The sequence below is a fragment of the Hemibagrus wyckioides genome, linkage group LG19, assembly GCF_019097595.1.
Source record: "Hemibagrus wyckioides isolate EC202008001 linkage group LG19, SWU_Hwy_1.0, whole genome shotgun sequence".
Classification (NCBI taxonomy): domain Eukaryota; kingdom Metazoa; phylum Chordata; class Actinopteri; order Siluriformes; family Bagridae; genus Hemibagrus; species Hemibagrus wyckioides.
The window spans coordinates 24,249,938-24,267,059 of record NC_080728.1 but is presented as its reverse complement, the minus strand read 5'-3'; the positions used below and the strand labels follow the sequence as shown (position 1 = coordinate 24,267,059).

The 17,122-nt window shown below is 40.2% G+C and overlaps 1 protein-coding gene across 1 annotated transcript; it reads right to left on the bottom strand.

Moving 5' to 3' along the window:
* Positions 1-4,010: 4,010 nt before the first annotated feature.
* Positions 4,011-11,135, bottom strand: LOC131369937 (antigen WC1.1-like; the record flags this gene model as incomplete). Its single annotated transcript, XM_058416810.1, has 6 exons — positions 11,049-11,135; positions 8,763-9,060; positions 5,175-5,480; positions 4,919-4,984; positions 4,277-4,582; positions 4,011-4,081 (listed from the first exon to the last, which is right to left on the bottom strand). Coding segments are annotated over exons 1-6 (1,134 nt in total), but the record flags the coding sequence as incomplete, so codon positions are not given.
* Positions 11,136-17,122: the final 5,987 nt, after the last annotated feature.

Genomic DNA, 17,122 nt, shown 5'->3' with positions numbered 1-17,122 from the left:
TATTATACCTTACCTTATTCTATTTATATTTTATTATATTTTATTTTACCTACTGTAAAAATTTTAGTTTTTATATTTTATATTTCATCCTTGTCTTTTTTCTGTCCTTATTCCTTTTTCCTTTTCAGGGGTCAAAACAGTCATGTAAGCATTTCACTGCATTTCATACTGTGTACGATTATGTGTGTGTTAAATAAAATTTGAATTTGAATTTGACCCTCCACCTGGCCCTTACACTCCTGGACAGAAAGGACACTTACATACTAATGCTGATCATAAACTTCAGTTCAGCATTCAACACAATTCCTGACTGGGAGACCTCAGTCAGTACAGACTGGTAACAGAGTCTCCAGCACCACCATACTGAGTACTAGGGCCCCTCAAGGCTGTGTGCTCAGTGCACTGCTATTTACTTTACTAGCCCACAACTGTGTAGCAGCTCAAACCACATCATCAAGTTCACTGATGAAACGACCGTGGTGGGTCTCATCTGCAAGAGTGATAAGTCAGCATACAGAGAGGAGGTGCAATAGCTAACAGCCCAGTGTAGATCCAACAACCTGTGAACATTGACAAAACTAAAAAGAAGGTTGTTGACTTCAGAAGACCACAGAAATGACCACTCTGCTGAACACTGATGGATCCCATGTAGAGATTGTCAAGGTCACCAAATTCCTAGGTGTTCACCTGGTAGAGAACCTTGCCTGGTCACTCAGCACCAGCTCCAGTAAAAAAGCCCAGCAGGATCTGTAATTTCTTCGAAGGCTGAGAGAAGCCCATCTCCCATCCCCTATCCTGACCACGTTTTAGACAGGGACCATCAAGAGCATTCTGAGCAGCTGGATAACTGCCTGGTTTGGGTTTCAAGGGTTTCATCTTGGATTTCAAGACCCTATGGTGGATAGGGTCCAGTATCGTCCTAACCGCTCCACGGACGACGCCATCACCACAACCCTCCATCTGGCCCTCACACACCTGGACTGTAAGGACTCCTACGTTCGAATGCTGTTCATAGATTTTAGTTCAGCATTCAACACAATCATCCCTCAGCAGCTGATTGAGAAGCTGAGTCTCCTGGGCCTGAACACCTCTCTCTGCAACTGGATCCTGGATTTCCTGACTGGGAGACCTCAGTCAGTCCAGATCGGGAACAGTATCTCCAGCACCACCACACTGAGCACTGGAGCTCCTCAGGGCTGTGTGCTCAGTCCATTGCTGTTCACTCTGCTGACTCACGACTGTGCAGCAATGCACAGCTCCAACCACATCATCAAGTTCGCTGATGACACGACCGTGGTGGGTCTCATCAGCAAGAACGATGAGTCAGCATACAGAGAGGAGGTGCAACATCTAACAGCCTGGTGCAGAGCCAACAACCTCTCCCTGAATGTTGACAAGACTAAAGAGATGGTTGTTGACTTCAGGAGAGCACAGAGTGACCATTCTCCGCTGTTCATCGACAGAACCTCGGTGGAGATCGTCAAGAGCACCAAATTCCTTGGTGTCCATCTCGCGGAGAACTTCACCTGGTCACTCAACACCAGCTCCATCACCAAGAAAGCCCAGCAGTGCCTCTACTTCCTGAGGAGGCTGAGTAAAGCCCATCTCCCTTCCCCCATCCTGACTGTGTTCTACAGAGGGACCATGGAGAGCGTCCTGAGCAGCTGCATCACTGCCTGGTTTGGGAACTGCACCGTCTCGGATCGCAAGACCCTTCAGGGGATAGTGAGGACAGCTGAGAAGATCATCGGAGTCTCTCTCCCCTCTATCACAGACATTTACTCCACACACTGCATCCGCAAAGCTAACAGCATTGTGGACGACCCCAAACACCCCTCACACACACTCTTACACACCCCACACACCCCTCACACACACTCTTACACACCCCACACACCCCTCACACACTCTTACACGCCCCACACACCCCTCACACACACTCTTACACACCCCACACACCCCTCACACACACTCTTACACACCCCTCACACCCCTCACACACACTCTTACACACCCCACACACTCTTCACCCTCCTGCCATCTGGAAAGAGGTACTGGAAAGAGCATTCAGGCCTCACAACCAGACTGTGTAACAGTTTCTTTCCTCAAGCCATCAGGCTCCTCAACACCCAGGACTGACCTGTTTTACACTCTCACTCAGGACTGAACTGTATACAACTCTCTGTCTCTCTCACACACATATACACACACACACTCTCTCTCTTGACTGTGTGGACACACACACACACACACATAATTTATATTGTTCATTACTAATTGCACTACCTCAACCTGTCATCTGCTGCTATAGTGATATTTATGTTTATTTCTATTTGCAATATTTTTTTACATCATTTCACTTTATCTTATCTTATTTCACTTACATTCCATTACACACGTTCTTTTCTTTCTTTTCGGTGCTAAGTGTCCTGTGTTCTTTTGTGTTGTCTTTCTTGTATTTATTGTCTTTTGCACTGTCTTGTCTATGCTCTGTTTTCACCTAGCTGCACACTGTGCACTTTATGTGGCTAAGACAATCTTCTGTCCTAGCTCTGTGGTGTTGTTTTTTATGTTGAACTTTGTTGTTGTATGTTTCTGTAGCACCAGGTTCTGGAGAAACGTTGTTTCATTTCACTATGTACTGCATCAGCTATATGTGGTTGAAATGACAATAAAGCTTCTTGAATCTTGAATCTAGATGACAGCTGAGAAGTTCATAGGAGTCTCTCTTCCCACTATCCCGGACATTTATGCCACACACTGCATCCTCAATGCCAACAGCATTGTGGACGACCCCACTCACCCCTCACACTCAACCTTCACACTCCTGCTATCTGGGAAAATGTACCAAAGCATTCAGGATTTCACAACCAGAGACTGTGTATCAGTTACTTTCCTCAAGCCATCAGACTTCAACACTGTTTACACACCTCTATTTAACTGCTACTGTATGTTTACATATGTATACAAGAAACTTCTTATTGTCTACATTCGCTTTCTTTCACAATGGTCAATTACAATCTCCACACTGGTCGGTGTTATTTCATGTCCTGTAGGTTATTGTATTGTCTGTTATTATAATGTACTTTATGCGGCTAGGACAACTTTCTTTTCAGTCCTTAGCACTGTGCTATCTTATTTAGCACCAGGGTCCAGGAGAAATGTTTCCATTCATTATGTACTGCATCAGCTATATATGGTTGAAATTACTATGAAAGCTTCTTGACTTGAGTTGAAGCACTTAAGTTAAAAACTGCTGCAAAGTTTACTTTATCAACATGTCAACAACTATAAAAGAATTTAATCATCAACCATGAATAATAATAATAATAATAATAATAATAATAATAATAATAATAATAATAATAATAATAATATAAAACACTAGGCATTTCTGAAGCTTATTGATATGCTAACTATAAGTGGGTTAAAGGGCAAATTACTTCATATAAATTAAGAGCTTCATTTAAATCAGTGTAAAAGAGGAAATGAGAAGATTTAAGAGCTAGTGTGATATGAGCCATACTTCTGTTTAAGAGATTCTCTCAGCATCTTTCTGACCATCTTTCTGACAATACTAATTATACTGTAGGGTCAGCAAAATAGGAAAACACTGCATTAATCAAGTCCAGCTGACTTAAACTGTTTTGAAGTCAGTATAAAAATGTTGTAGAAATGATAGGATGCTGTTCTGCAGATGTTCTTGATTGATTTTCTCAGCCTTCGATGCTATGTCAATTTGAAAGGGTTTTCTCTAAGCCTTCTTTTCATGCAACAGGACCTCCATCTGATCTTGTATAATTTCAGGGAATTAACAAACATTTTCTGATTAATTTCTTACTGAGGTCAAAAACATAAGAGGATTTTAATACGACACTATCAATATAAATATTTAGAAAAGGGTCAAGTATAACAAATATTGTATTCTAACAAATACACATACCTGATTTGGGGGGGGGGGGGGGGGGGGAGGGGGTGGTGGTGGTGGTGGTGGAGGGGGTGGGGGGGGGGGGGGGGGTGGGGGTGGTGGGGGGGGTGGTGGTGGTGGTGGTGGGTGTAGCAGTGGACATGGTGGATATGTCTGTATTCACAGAAAGAAAAACACTTTCTATCACACAATAAAAATAAAGTGTCCCTGAATAAGGTTTATGACATGCTGATCAGTGTTTTACAGTTTAGGGTCTGAGCTTTCAATCAAACATCTAAGATTCTAAATAAAAGTTATCAAGTCTTATCACTGAGACAGAAAGCTGAAAAGTTAGCACACCCCTCTGACCTGCACAGGTGACTCCAGCATGAGAGCAGTCAGTGTGGTTCTTCAGGGAATGATGACAGTCCCACAGGTGAATCTCATCCCCTCGACACTTCACTCTGTTCATCCAGATAGTCCCTTCACCAGAACCCAACCAAACATTCCTATCAGCACTCAGCGCCGACCCACAGCCCAGCTGTCTGCACACCACCTGAGCGTTCCTGATGTTCCACCGATCATCACAAACGGAGCCCCACGTAGAGTTATGATACACCTCCAACCTCCCAGAGCAGCTTCCCTTTCCTCCACTCAGCCTGAGAGACCAGTGCTCTACATCACACACATCACACAAGAGGAAACACACCAACACTGAATAACAGCTCCAGTCACACAGCTCACTACAACACCATGATCATCTCACCTTATATTATACTCAACATGGTCTAGTTTAACATAAACCTTACAGTCAATATCACAATGTTTAGATTGTTGTGTTCTACAAAAGAATATTAACCAATAATATACCAACTTTATTAAAATTCAGATGTTTATGTTAAAGTGCTTAACATGAATTAATTTTTTTGTAAATACCTAAAGTAAAATCTTTTGTCATAAACAAATACAAATTCAAGGAACTACTGTACCAAAATCTTTATATATCCTTACTTGAGCAGTGTTTCTGAGGGGGGATTGAAGAGCACTTTTCTTGTATCTGTAGAGACGTTTCATCTTCTGCCATAATAAGAGGCATTCATTAGTAAAATATTTCACATGCACTTTTAGATCTCTCAGAGCATGCAGACATTTGGTATAACTGTTTTGTGAAATTAATTTTTTTATGTCTGTAACATGTTTGAGCACTTTTCATAAATAAACATTTACAGAAACATATAAAACCAGAAGAGATCTGATCTGATTGCACCTGTGCAGGTAATACGAGCCACTTCATCATGATTATCACATCTGTTCTGTCCCCAGGGTGAAGATGGACACTGCCACAGATTAGAGTCGTGTTTCCTACATTGCAGATGATCCAGCCAATTAGGAGCAGATTTTACTCGTGCTTCAGTGTTTGACAGACTGCCTCGTCTTCCACAGTTCAGCTCTCGACACACCATGTTTACCGTCTCATCATCCATCTGATTGTAACACACATTACCCCAGGTTCCATTGTAGAACACTTCCAGATTCCCCTCACAGCCCTCTGAGAGTCGGATCTCTTTAAACTCTGGAGAGAGAAGAATGACTGAGAGTGAGACTAAATTTATTTTATAAATAATTGTTGATGTTGTAGAGACTATCATTAATCTAGCCATGGGGTCACAGTCCACTATCATTAATCTACTTACAAATTGCACAATTATAAGGTTAATAAACCTCTGGTGCTTTATTTTGTAAACATTAAGTTTGTGACACATTTCATTAACCATTAACCACAGTGTTGTTTCACCCTTTCTAACTGTCAGAGACACTGAGAATCACCTGGGTACCTTTGTGTGGGCGTGTGCACACATTAAAAAAAACTTCAACAAAGTCACAAAGTGACCTAAACACCAGGGATCAAAAATACTGAGAAATTGTACTCAAGTAAAAGTATACACTATAATAAACTTACCTGTTTAAAAGAATCTGGATAAAAAATACTGCATTCTCAAAGGAAAGCAAAAAAAAACTGCTTTAAATGTATTCATGTGCATGATTAATATTACATAATTTCATCATTAAGTAATTAGAAGTAGAGTTTTCTGTAAGTAACCAATATTTGCCACTAACATAGAATCTGACCTTCTGCTTAGTTAAGGTAAGTTAGTTAAAAGTCTTACTTCTAGTCTTAATTGGCATCGGTTTATAGTAACCTAGTTAAACATCAGCAGTTTACATTAACAAAGTAGCAAAACTTACCATGATCAACATGCTGTTTACAAATAAGCTGGAAATCATGCAATCTAGGGAGGTAAAGAATATACCTCATTTCTTTGAAACATTTTATTGAGGTAGGGCCATGGGCACCTGCAGAGGTGTGTAGAGTATCCAAAATCTGTTCTCAAGTAAAAGTACAAGTACTTATAGAAATATTTACTCAAGTAAAAGTAAAAGTAACAATCTTAATAGTTACTTGAGTAAGAGTAAAAAAGTATCGGATGAAAAAACTACTCACGTAGCTAGTTACTAGTTACTTCTGATCTGATTAAGCAAAACTTAACTTTCTTAACTTAACTTTAAGGAAGCTTTCACACCTCTCCTTAAAAGTCTCTTTGTTCTGCTTATATAAAACATAGGTTGAAGTGAAGTAGCCTATCTCAGTCCAGTGATGGTCACATTAACATTACATGACCTGTCATTTGCAGTAAAATCTCAAACACACCCAGGTGTTTTTCTAACAGTTTTTATTTTCACATTCACAACACACACTTGTCAGCATCTGCATTTAAACAAGCTAACAGAGAACAAAAGAGAAGGTGTGTGTGCAGAGTGTGTGTTTATGTTTGTGTATGAACTTGTGTATGTGTGTTTGCCCTTCAGTATGTGAGTGTTTATTTTGTCATATGTTCTTTCTTGAACAATCAGTTTTACAGAATTTTCCTGTGGACTGATCCTCGTTTTCTTGACTTGATTAGTTCTGCATAAAGCTTGTTTGGTGAATCCTCTGATGAAATAATAATACATTACATTTTATAAGTACATGCATTCCTTAGGTAGGAATAAAATCAAATACAATCCTGTGTTTATTGTGTTTGTGTGTTCTACACTTTGTTGAGGTGTCTGTATTTGTGTAGAAATGCATGACGTCACAGTGTGCTGGAAAACAGATTTAGTTTTGTGGAAAATGGGTGTGAAATTGTCCAGACGTTTAGAATGAACGTTTGTTCATGATCCTGAGTTGTTTGTAGGGTTCACAAGATATTGCTTGCACGAGAGGGCATATGAGGAAAAACATTCGGACAGTGTGAGAAATCTGGTATTAAAATAAGGTGCCCATAGTTACCAAATGACCATTAATAGGGTTGAAACAGGCCTAACCTTGAGACTGCTCCGTGTGTGTTCAGGTTGGAGCTGGAGTTCTTGTACGCTGTGATGTCAGGTGGTTTTGGTGAACACAGCAAGCGTCGCATTATGGAACTATTCTTTTTTATATCTTGGAGTGAAAATGGACTGATCTTGAGGCCATGGGTCATCTGCTTCCATTAACTCGCACATGTCTTCCTCTGCTTCAGCTTCATCATCTTCCTCTAAACGCACTATACGCAAGCGGGAGATCCATAACAGCCTCTCACGAAGCAGCCTCTCCAACGTCTCGCGAGACTTGCAAATAAGCCATATAAACTAATTATTTTAAAAATCTCATATTAATTAACATTTGACAGTAACGGAAGAACGCCACCAAATGTAGCGAAGTAAAAGTAAAGTTTTTTCACTAAATATGTACTTGAGTAAGAGTAAAAGTACACATCTTTAAAAATACTCTAAAAGTACAATTACCCAAAAATATTACTCAAGTAAATGTAACGAAGTAAATGTAATTCGTTACTACCCACCTCTGAGCACGTGTTCTGAAGTTCCATACCACAGTCTGGTGGATTCTACGTCTTCACACACTAATGGCTATTCAGTCATGATAGACTCCTAAATTCAGTTAAATTCAATTCAATTTATTTATTTTTTTTCCCAATTCAATTTAATTTATTTGGTAAATTCACTTTTAACAATGGACATTGTCCCAAAGAATGTTTTAGACTGAATTTATTTTATACATTTTGGAGGTTACAAATTTGATTTGGTTTCCTTGGTGACTCCTCTAACACTATAAATTTCTACTACAACTTTTTTCAAGTTGTGACCCTGTGAGAAGTGCAGTGTCCTTATGTAAGGTGTAAGGAGCACAGGCTATTTTGACTACCACTCTGGCCCGATGTTGTAGAATTACAACATAGACATAACAAGCTCTAAATCAAATTGATGAATGTTTTCCAAAATAATTAAACATGAATGTATTCTAGACATTGTAATAAACACAAAAAAAAATACTTAAGGAATTTTACTTACTTGAATCTTGACAAATCCAGTCATGAAAAAAAGGAGATAGAGTGAGTTCATGGCCAGATGACCGGACCTATGAACACTTCTTCTATCCAAAAGCATTGTGAGGACAAACAATAGGACCCATTAACTATGTAAATGTGGTCTTGAGAAAAAAAAAAACATTTGCAGGCCTTTTTTTGTAATTCTGCAACAGTGGGCTTTACAGGGTTAATATGCTAAACAACTACTTTCCTCCTGATCGAGCTCTGTTTTTTAAACTACATTTTAATTGAGGAAAAATTGTGGAAATTTTCAGTGAGAGCGAATATCAAGAAATCATTTAAAAGTTATAAGACAAAGTTCCAAAAGACAAAGTTTTTAATAAAATCAAAATTTTAATAAAGTTCATTTGTCAAAATTCAAATTAGTCAATTAAATCATAATAATAATGTAACTAATTTTAATGTTTATTCTAAATACAGAAGTTTACCTGAGCAGGTGACTCCAGCATCTTCATCATGACCACAGTCACTTTTCCCCCACCCTCGTGATCTACAGTCCTTCAGCGTTGACTCTGATCCTCTACAGGCCACATCATCCATCCAGATTGATCCTGATCCTGGTCCAAAGTGAGCAGAACCCACAGCATTTACAGCCTCCCCACAGCGCAGCTCTCTACACACCACTGCAGCATCGACCTTATCCCAGTCATCATCACACACTGTTCCCCACTGACCACCATGAAGAACCTCCACTCTCCCAGCACAGCGACTTCCACCATTCACCAACCTCACACTGTCTGAGAGAGAGAGAGAGAGATGAAATTTCTGACATTTCCTGATTAAAACTCGTCCCTACTGTTAAAGTGAGAAGTGTGTGATGTTTTGGTGTGAATAATCAGTGTGAACTTACCAGCTGCTGTGAGTGTGAGTGTGGATGAGAGAAGAATAAAAGTCAGACAGATTTCCATCTCCCTCCTCACTGTACACGATGTGTTCACCTCCACTCACCCAGAGAGACTGAGAGAAGTGTATCTCCTCACTCAGCCCCCTACAGAGAGACAGACAGAGAGAGAGAGAGACAGCCAATCACACTCACTGTTACCTTATTAGAAAGATGAGAGGAAATCATCACACAGCCTCAATAACAAATCAGACGAGGCATCTTTCACTTTCTCCATATATATCAAAATAACGTCAGGAAACACTCGGCTGTCGTACAGCATTAATGCCTGACAGCTGCACAGAGCAGATACACACACTGATAAACCACACTGTAACTACATCTGCTAAACATCCCTTCTACACACACACACACACACACACACTCACACACACACACACACACACACACTCACACACACACACACACACACAAAGACACACACACACACACATACACAAAGACACACAAACACATACACATATACCGGATATTAATCATTACCACATTATAACATGATTTCTTAAAAATTGCTGTTTATAAATGTTTTCCCTAATAATTAAATTTTTTTACATTTGACAAATTTTGACTATATTCAAGAATTTTTCCCATTTCACTTGTAATTAGATATTTATTATTAAATACACACATTTACTCTGGTTTTCAGGATTATAAACAATAATAATTGTAAAAATTGATTATTATTGTTGATTAAGAACATTAAAACTTTCCATCCACTAGATGGCAGTAAAGCATTTCCAAAGTGAGATTTCTGTTTCATGAAATGTGTTTATTCTCTTAACTGACCTGCTGAGGGCGCTGTTAGGATGCTGCTGGATTATTATTATTATTATTATTATTATTATTATTATTATTATTATTATTATTATTATTATTATTACTGATAAACTGATAAATATAACAATTATGAGAAATTATAGAAGTGATAAAATATACAGAAAAGAAATCCACAAGAAATAACCCATAAAATATGAACCCATAAATAAAAACACAACTCCTGAATAGTGTTTATTTCTGGAGTTACGATGTGTGTAATTTCAGGATTAAGTCCTCATTATGTGCTTAACACTTGACATTATTTTTAAAATGAGGAAATTTTTTTCATTATGTGAACTGAAGTGAATTTATGTGTGTTCCTGAGAATAGAATAGAATAGAATAGAATAGAATAGAATAGAATAGAATCTTTATTGTCTTTGAACAAGTACAGTGACATTTGGTTTGCCATTCCCAGTTGCTTCTGGGGTGGTTTTGCTCATAGTTAATTTGGCTAAGGTTAATTTCCTTCTGTTGAGATATATGCTGATTCTCTATAGTGAACTTCTATAGTCATGCAATCTGGAAAGTTAAGAGTTCAATTAAATGGCAGTTATGTTCTAAAATCTGATTGATATTTTTTATGGTGCATGTGTGATCATTATACCGAGGTGCTAGTTTTTGTGAAACATTTTCTAGAGTGTAACAGAACTAAGACTCAAGCTTTCAGTTGCCTGGAGGGCAACTTGTCACATTCTTCATGGACAATTATTTAATAAAGCTTAAATGCACTTGCACCAGCCTTGGTTTCATTACAGAATACTCAGCCCTAATTTGGATACAGCAGACTTGGTGGTAGTAACAAAGAATGAATGCAAAGTCCAGATAAGCTTTATAGGGCAGAAGTTGACAGTTGGCAAGCAGGGTCCTATTCCTCAGGCAGCACCAGCAACTTGACAAATGGCCATCAAGTGGAATGAAATCACTGGGTCAGTGGTCCCTGCATATTAGTTCACTGACTATGTTTCTCTGCCTCCATGTACAATGACCAGCATTACCTTCCCACCCACCTCCACTGGGGATGTCACTCCTCCACCTTGCTTGGCTGGGGATGATGTTCCAACAACCTCCTCTAGCCTCAACATGGTTGTTGCTCCCTGTACCTTGTTGAGGTTGGTGCTCCCCTCATGGTGGGTGTCACTCAGCTCTGTGGCACTGATAGGGATACCACTCTGCCCAAAGGTCCAGGTTATCTGCTTATCTGCACTTGCATATCTCCCTCATATTTGTCATAACAGCCGAAAGGTAATCTACAGGATGTTTTACATCTACTCCATGCAGACCTATACAAGCGTTCTACAAGGTTCAGTATAATGTCCTCTTCAATTCTCACTTTTTATTCATATACTATTCCAGACATCTTGTCATGGATGGCGGCTCACCATCTCAAACTCGAAGATGGTGGCGTGGCAGTAGCATGCAGCGGCCACTCTGGACCAAAAATGGTGCTATAATAGCCAACTTTAACGGCATATGGACACCAGATACAGCGGTGTTCATGTGTACGACCGCCAGACACTACTGGATTATGGGAATTGTGCACCAGACAATGTGCACGATGACCTACGAAAAAAACTTCATAGCACCAGGCCCAAGCCCTCGGCGTCACCTGATGCTGGTGTACGGGAGAAGAGTCGATGGAAGTGGTGTGCGAGAAAGCGGAAGCGTGGAAATAGGGCGGGTCCTTGCTAGGCTAAAAACAAACCCTAGCCGGCCAGAACTCCCCTCCATACTTCTATCAAATGTCTGCTCCCTGGATAATAAACTGGTCTACATCTGACTCCAGCGAACTACATGGTGTGAGTTCAGAGACTGCTGCATCTTTGTTTTCACGGAGACATGGCTCAGTGACAGAGTTCCGGACGCCACCATTCAGCTAGCCGGGCTAACTGAGTTTTGTGCTGACAGGAATGCAGCTCTGTGTGGTAAGACTCGCTGTGGCGGTGTGTGTGTTTACATCAACACGGAATGGTGTAAGAACTCTGTGCTTGTCTCTAACTACTGCTCATCACTAGTGGAGTTTGTGACTGTTAGATACAGACCTTTTTATTTACCCCGGACTTCAGGTTTCGAGTGCACTGACTGGGACATGTTTAGGAAGGCTGCAACCAACGGTGACTCTGTTGACTTGGAGGAGTACACAGCATCAGTGACCAGCTACATCAGGAAGTGCATCAATGACGTGACTGTCTCCAAGTCCATCACCACATGCTCCAACCAGAAGCCATGGATGAATGCAAAGGTGTGTGCGCTGCTAAGATCCAGAGACTCTGCCTTCAGAACTGGAGACAAGGACACCCTAAGAGCAGCACGGTCTAAACTGTCTTGAGCCATTAGAGAGGCAAAGCGTGCACACTCCTAGTGAATCCATGGCCACTTCCAGAGCAGCGGTGACACTCGGTGCATGTGGCAAGGCATCCAGTCCATCACCAACTACAGGCCAGCTCCACCTGCCTGTGACAGTGATGCCTCCCTTCCAGATGTGCTGAACAGCTTCCACATTGGTTTGAGGCACAAAATGACATAACAGCGAGGAAGACCATCCCTTCTCCAGAGGACCAGGTGCTCTGTCTCACCATGGCTGACGTGAGGAAGACTCTATGCAGAGTTAACCCACAGAAGTCTGCTGGACCAGACAACATTCCTGGCAGAGTGCTCAGGGAATGTGCAGAACAGCTAGTAGATGTCTTCACAGACATTTTCAACATCTCCCTGAGCAGCGCCGTCATCCCAACGTGCCTAAAGTCCACCACCATCATCCCCGTGCCAAAGAAGTCTCCAGTGTCCTGTCTCAATGACTACTGTCCCGTTGCACTCACACCCATCATCATGAAGTGCTTCGAGAGGCTCATCAAGAGGCACATTAAGAGCCTGCTGCCACCTTCACTCGACCCCATGCAGTTTGCATATTGTCCAAATTGCTCCACAGACGATGACATCACCACAATCCTTCATCTGGCCCTCACACACCTGGACAATAAAGACGAATGCTGTTCATTGACTTCAGTTCAGCATTCAACACGATCATTCCTCAGTACCTGATTGAGAAGCTGAGACTGCTGGTCACCAACACCTCCCTTTGCAATTGGATCCTGGATTTCCTGACTGGGAGACCTCAGTCAGTCCGGATCAGGAACAGCATCTCCAGCACCACCACACTGAACACTGGAGCTCCTCAGGGCTGTGTGCTCAGTCCACTGCTGTTCACTCTGCTGACTCACGACTGTGCAGCAATGCACAGCTCCAACCACATCATCAAGTTCGCTGATGACACGACCGTGGTGGGTCTCATCAGCAAGAACGACAAGTCAGCATATAGAGAGGAGGTGCAGCAGCTAACAGCCTGGTGCAGAGCCAACAACCTGTCTCTGAACGTGGAGAAAATGAAAGAGATGGTTGTTGACTTCAGGAGAGCATGAAGTGACCATTCTCCACTGAATATCGATGGGTCCATCGATATTCGGTGGAGATCGTCAAGAGCACCAAATTCCTTGGTGTTCACCTGGCGGAGGACCTCACCTGGTCACTCAACATCAGCTCCATCACCAGAAAAGCCCAGCAGCGTCTCTACTTCCTGTGAAGGCTGAGGAATGCTCATCTTCCACCTCCCATCCTGACCACCTTCTACAGAGGGACCATTATCATCACTGTTTACCACAGAAAGAAACTCAAACATCATCACAGGTCAGTTGTTTTTGCAAATTCAAGTCTCATGGCTTAATTACATATTTGTAGACACTGTTGAATTTTGCATTGTGATTGGCCAGTAGGTGTTGATTATTTTTCTGTTACAGCAGCCCTGACAGTACTGCAGATGTAAATAACAGGTTTATATGTATTATGGTTTCTGTAGTAACAACAAGTTCACATGATCTTGAATTGTGGAATAATTTATTTTTAAAAATCTGTTTTTAAAACAAAGTTTTCTGTAAGAAAATTATTTTCATTGTTTTCAGATTAAAAAAAAAAACTTTTGTAGTACATTTATCTGCATGTGGATATCAGACATACACAAACAACAGGGTTGAGTAAAAAACAGTTAATGCAAATTTATTACTTTTTAAAGGAAAAGAGTGCACAGGACGAGGTAAGGGAGGCAGTGGAAGAGAGAGAGAGAGAGAGAGAGAGAGAAGCATTGTGAAGAAGGCATAGTCACTTGTGCAGTAGAATTGGAAAAGGTGCTCAGGAGATTAGCTGGAGGAGGGTTGGCGGTCCTGGCTGTGTGGTGAGGAGCATAGACAATGAATGTTTTTCAGAGTGGTTCATCCAGGTGAGGTCCTTTGGGTGTGTGCAGCGTTGTCCTTGTTTACAGGCTACCTGAATATGGGCTATTAGTTCTAGCTGCATGAGCCACCTTTGTGCATCTGGCTGTCAAGAGGGTAAGTGAAGACAACAGTGCCTCTGATTGGCCTACTGGTGCTGCTCCAACTCCAGCCTTTTCCCCCTGCTGATAAGGTACTAAGGTGGGTGATTCTCACGAAATCTTAGTTTTAAAAATTTCAAACATGAAAATTTTAAAAATGCTTAAATTAACTTTTTTTCAGACATGAGCAACAAAGTCTGGAGTATTTAAATTACATTAATTTAAAAACTTCTACTTACCATTTAACACCTTTTTGAACATAATTTCCAAAATAAGTCCTAAAAAATCTCATTACTGCAACACTGTGAAAATATTAACACTGATAGAAAAGCAGATACATTTTCACAGTTTTAAAAATGGATTATTAATATTCATGCACAATTACTGAAAGTGCTGAAATAATATTTATTTTTAATTTAACAGTTTTTTAAAATTTTGATTGATTTCTCTCATTACCCCAACACCTTCCACAATTTACAAACATTTTTTTTATATTTCAAAGAAACCTGACACTTTTTCAAAATAACGTGACAAACCTGAGAGAACATCATTTTAAGATTCTGCATATGCATTTAAAATCAAAGTACTATATTTCTATTAATTAAATTAACATCTAATAAACATCTGTTTCGGTAATGATATATAGGTTTCGGTAATGAGGTTAATTATTTCGGTAATGATGATAAGTATACTAGTCTGAGATTTATACTGAGACTTGTGTACTAGTCTGAGATAATGCTGAAAGAAACAGATAATAGTTGCACAATAATGCACTCAAGTTCAAAACAGTTTTATTGTGTGGTGCTTTATTTTTTTCCAAATCTTTTTATGTTAATTTGTTTAAATTAAAACATAACACACATTCAAACACAGCCGGACGCGTTGTGATAATGAGAATTTCAGCAGAAAATGCAATAAAATAGAAAAATAATTCATTCTCATGTTGAAATTACACATTGTGCAAGGTAGAGAACAGTACTGTCTTTATTCTGATGCTTTTTTATATCACTAAATTACACATTTTATATTTAAAATTATTAGTGCCGTGGTGTTTCAATGGTGTTGTGAGAATCACCCAGGTAATGCTGATTGGCGGTAAACATGGTGCTGACGTAGCTCTAATTGGTGGTGTGTGTGTGTGGTGATGAAGCAGTGCTTTCTCTTCAGCACTTTTACTGGAGTTGTGTGTGGAGCACCTGCTGTGTTGTTGGTGGCTGTGTGGATGCTGTTGTCACAGTACCCCCTCCAGCTCCAAGCCAAATACCACTGTTCTCTAAGCGACCATGGGGAAAGAGCATTGGTGTTACCATGATGAGCCCCTGGTTGATGCTGGACCTGAAAGGAGAAATCCTGGAGATCTAGGAAGCATTTCATCACCTTTTCGAGCGCTGTGGGCAAGAGTGACTGGCCAGTAGCCTTTGGTCAGATCTAATGTGGAGATAAACTGGGCTCTCCCCAGTCACTGCATGAAAAGAGCTGTATCCAGACAAACATGGGTATGGGAAATCCCTGCTAAACTTCATGTTTGCCAGATGTATGAGGCAGAGTGCTTGGAAAGGTAGCATGCAAAAGTAAATTCCCTGAAACAACCAGATACCTTATGTATGTGGATGTATATGGAATCGGTTAAATTTCTAGGAATCCTCACAGCTTGAGTGAGGGCTGTGAGGTGTAAAAGCCTTTCGTATGTTAATGACTAGCAGGCAGAGGTGTGGTCTTTGTTATCATAGCCGAGTGGGGGGGATTAGCCATGGTGTGTCTTCTAGAGGACAGTACATATTTCATTATTGTACATAAAAACTGGATAAAACACCGTCTGTACAAATGTATTTACTAAATATGTTTATTATTAATATAGTTTAATTTGTATATTTGAGAAAATTTGTACATCGTTCAAAATAACTGAAATTCAATAGACATGATTACCTTTTTTAATGTGTAAAAATTACTTTTTGTTACACATAAATTTTACTTTTATGTGTTCATGGATTATAGTAGTCAAGAGGAATGCAACAAACGTTGTTTCAGAATATCACAAAAAAGCTTTATTGTAAAGGTTTACATTTACAGATAATGAAAATAATAATGAAAATGCACAATAACAGTATAAACAAACAAGGTTTTGTAATTACATTGGCCTAAATCTCAACCACTGTGCATAGTTGAATTACGACTGAGACCTTCTCTTTAGTGTGACCAAGTTCAGTCCATAACCTGAATATGTGCCTGGCTGTTCCAAGTAGATTATGCATTGGGTCAATGACAACAAATCTTATAGCATGACAATACTTAAGGTGAAAAAGTTCAGACCACCTGGCACCATATTGAGCTTTCAGTCTTTTTTGGGCTGCCTTTGTGGTTGCCTTCTCTGTCATTTTAGCACACAGCTTGTGCGCTTCTGAAGTGTGAGGGACCCAAGATGAATGGTCAAAGCCAGAGAAGTCTGTTTCCCCCCAAAGGATGTTTTCTTGAATGTTTTCAGACATTTGTTACATCCTATAGAACACAAATACAACAATGAATGGATCTTAAAAATAGATGTACTTTTAAGTTTAAAACAGATGTAATGGCACAATAGCAGAAAACTAACCTCTTAAAGCTCCATGGCCCACAAAGCCAACACACTTGTGTGAAGCTGGAATGTCTGATGAAAGGCACAGAAGAGCCACTCTGTACACTTGGCACCCCAAAATTGAAGGATTAAATATG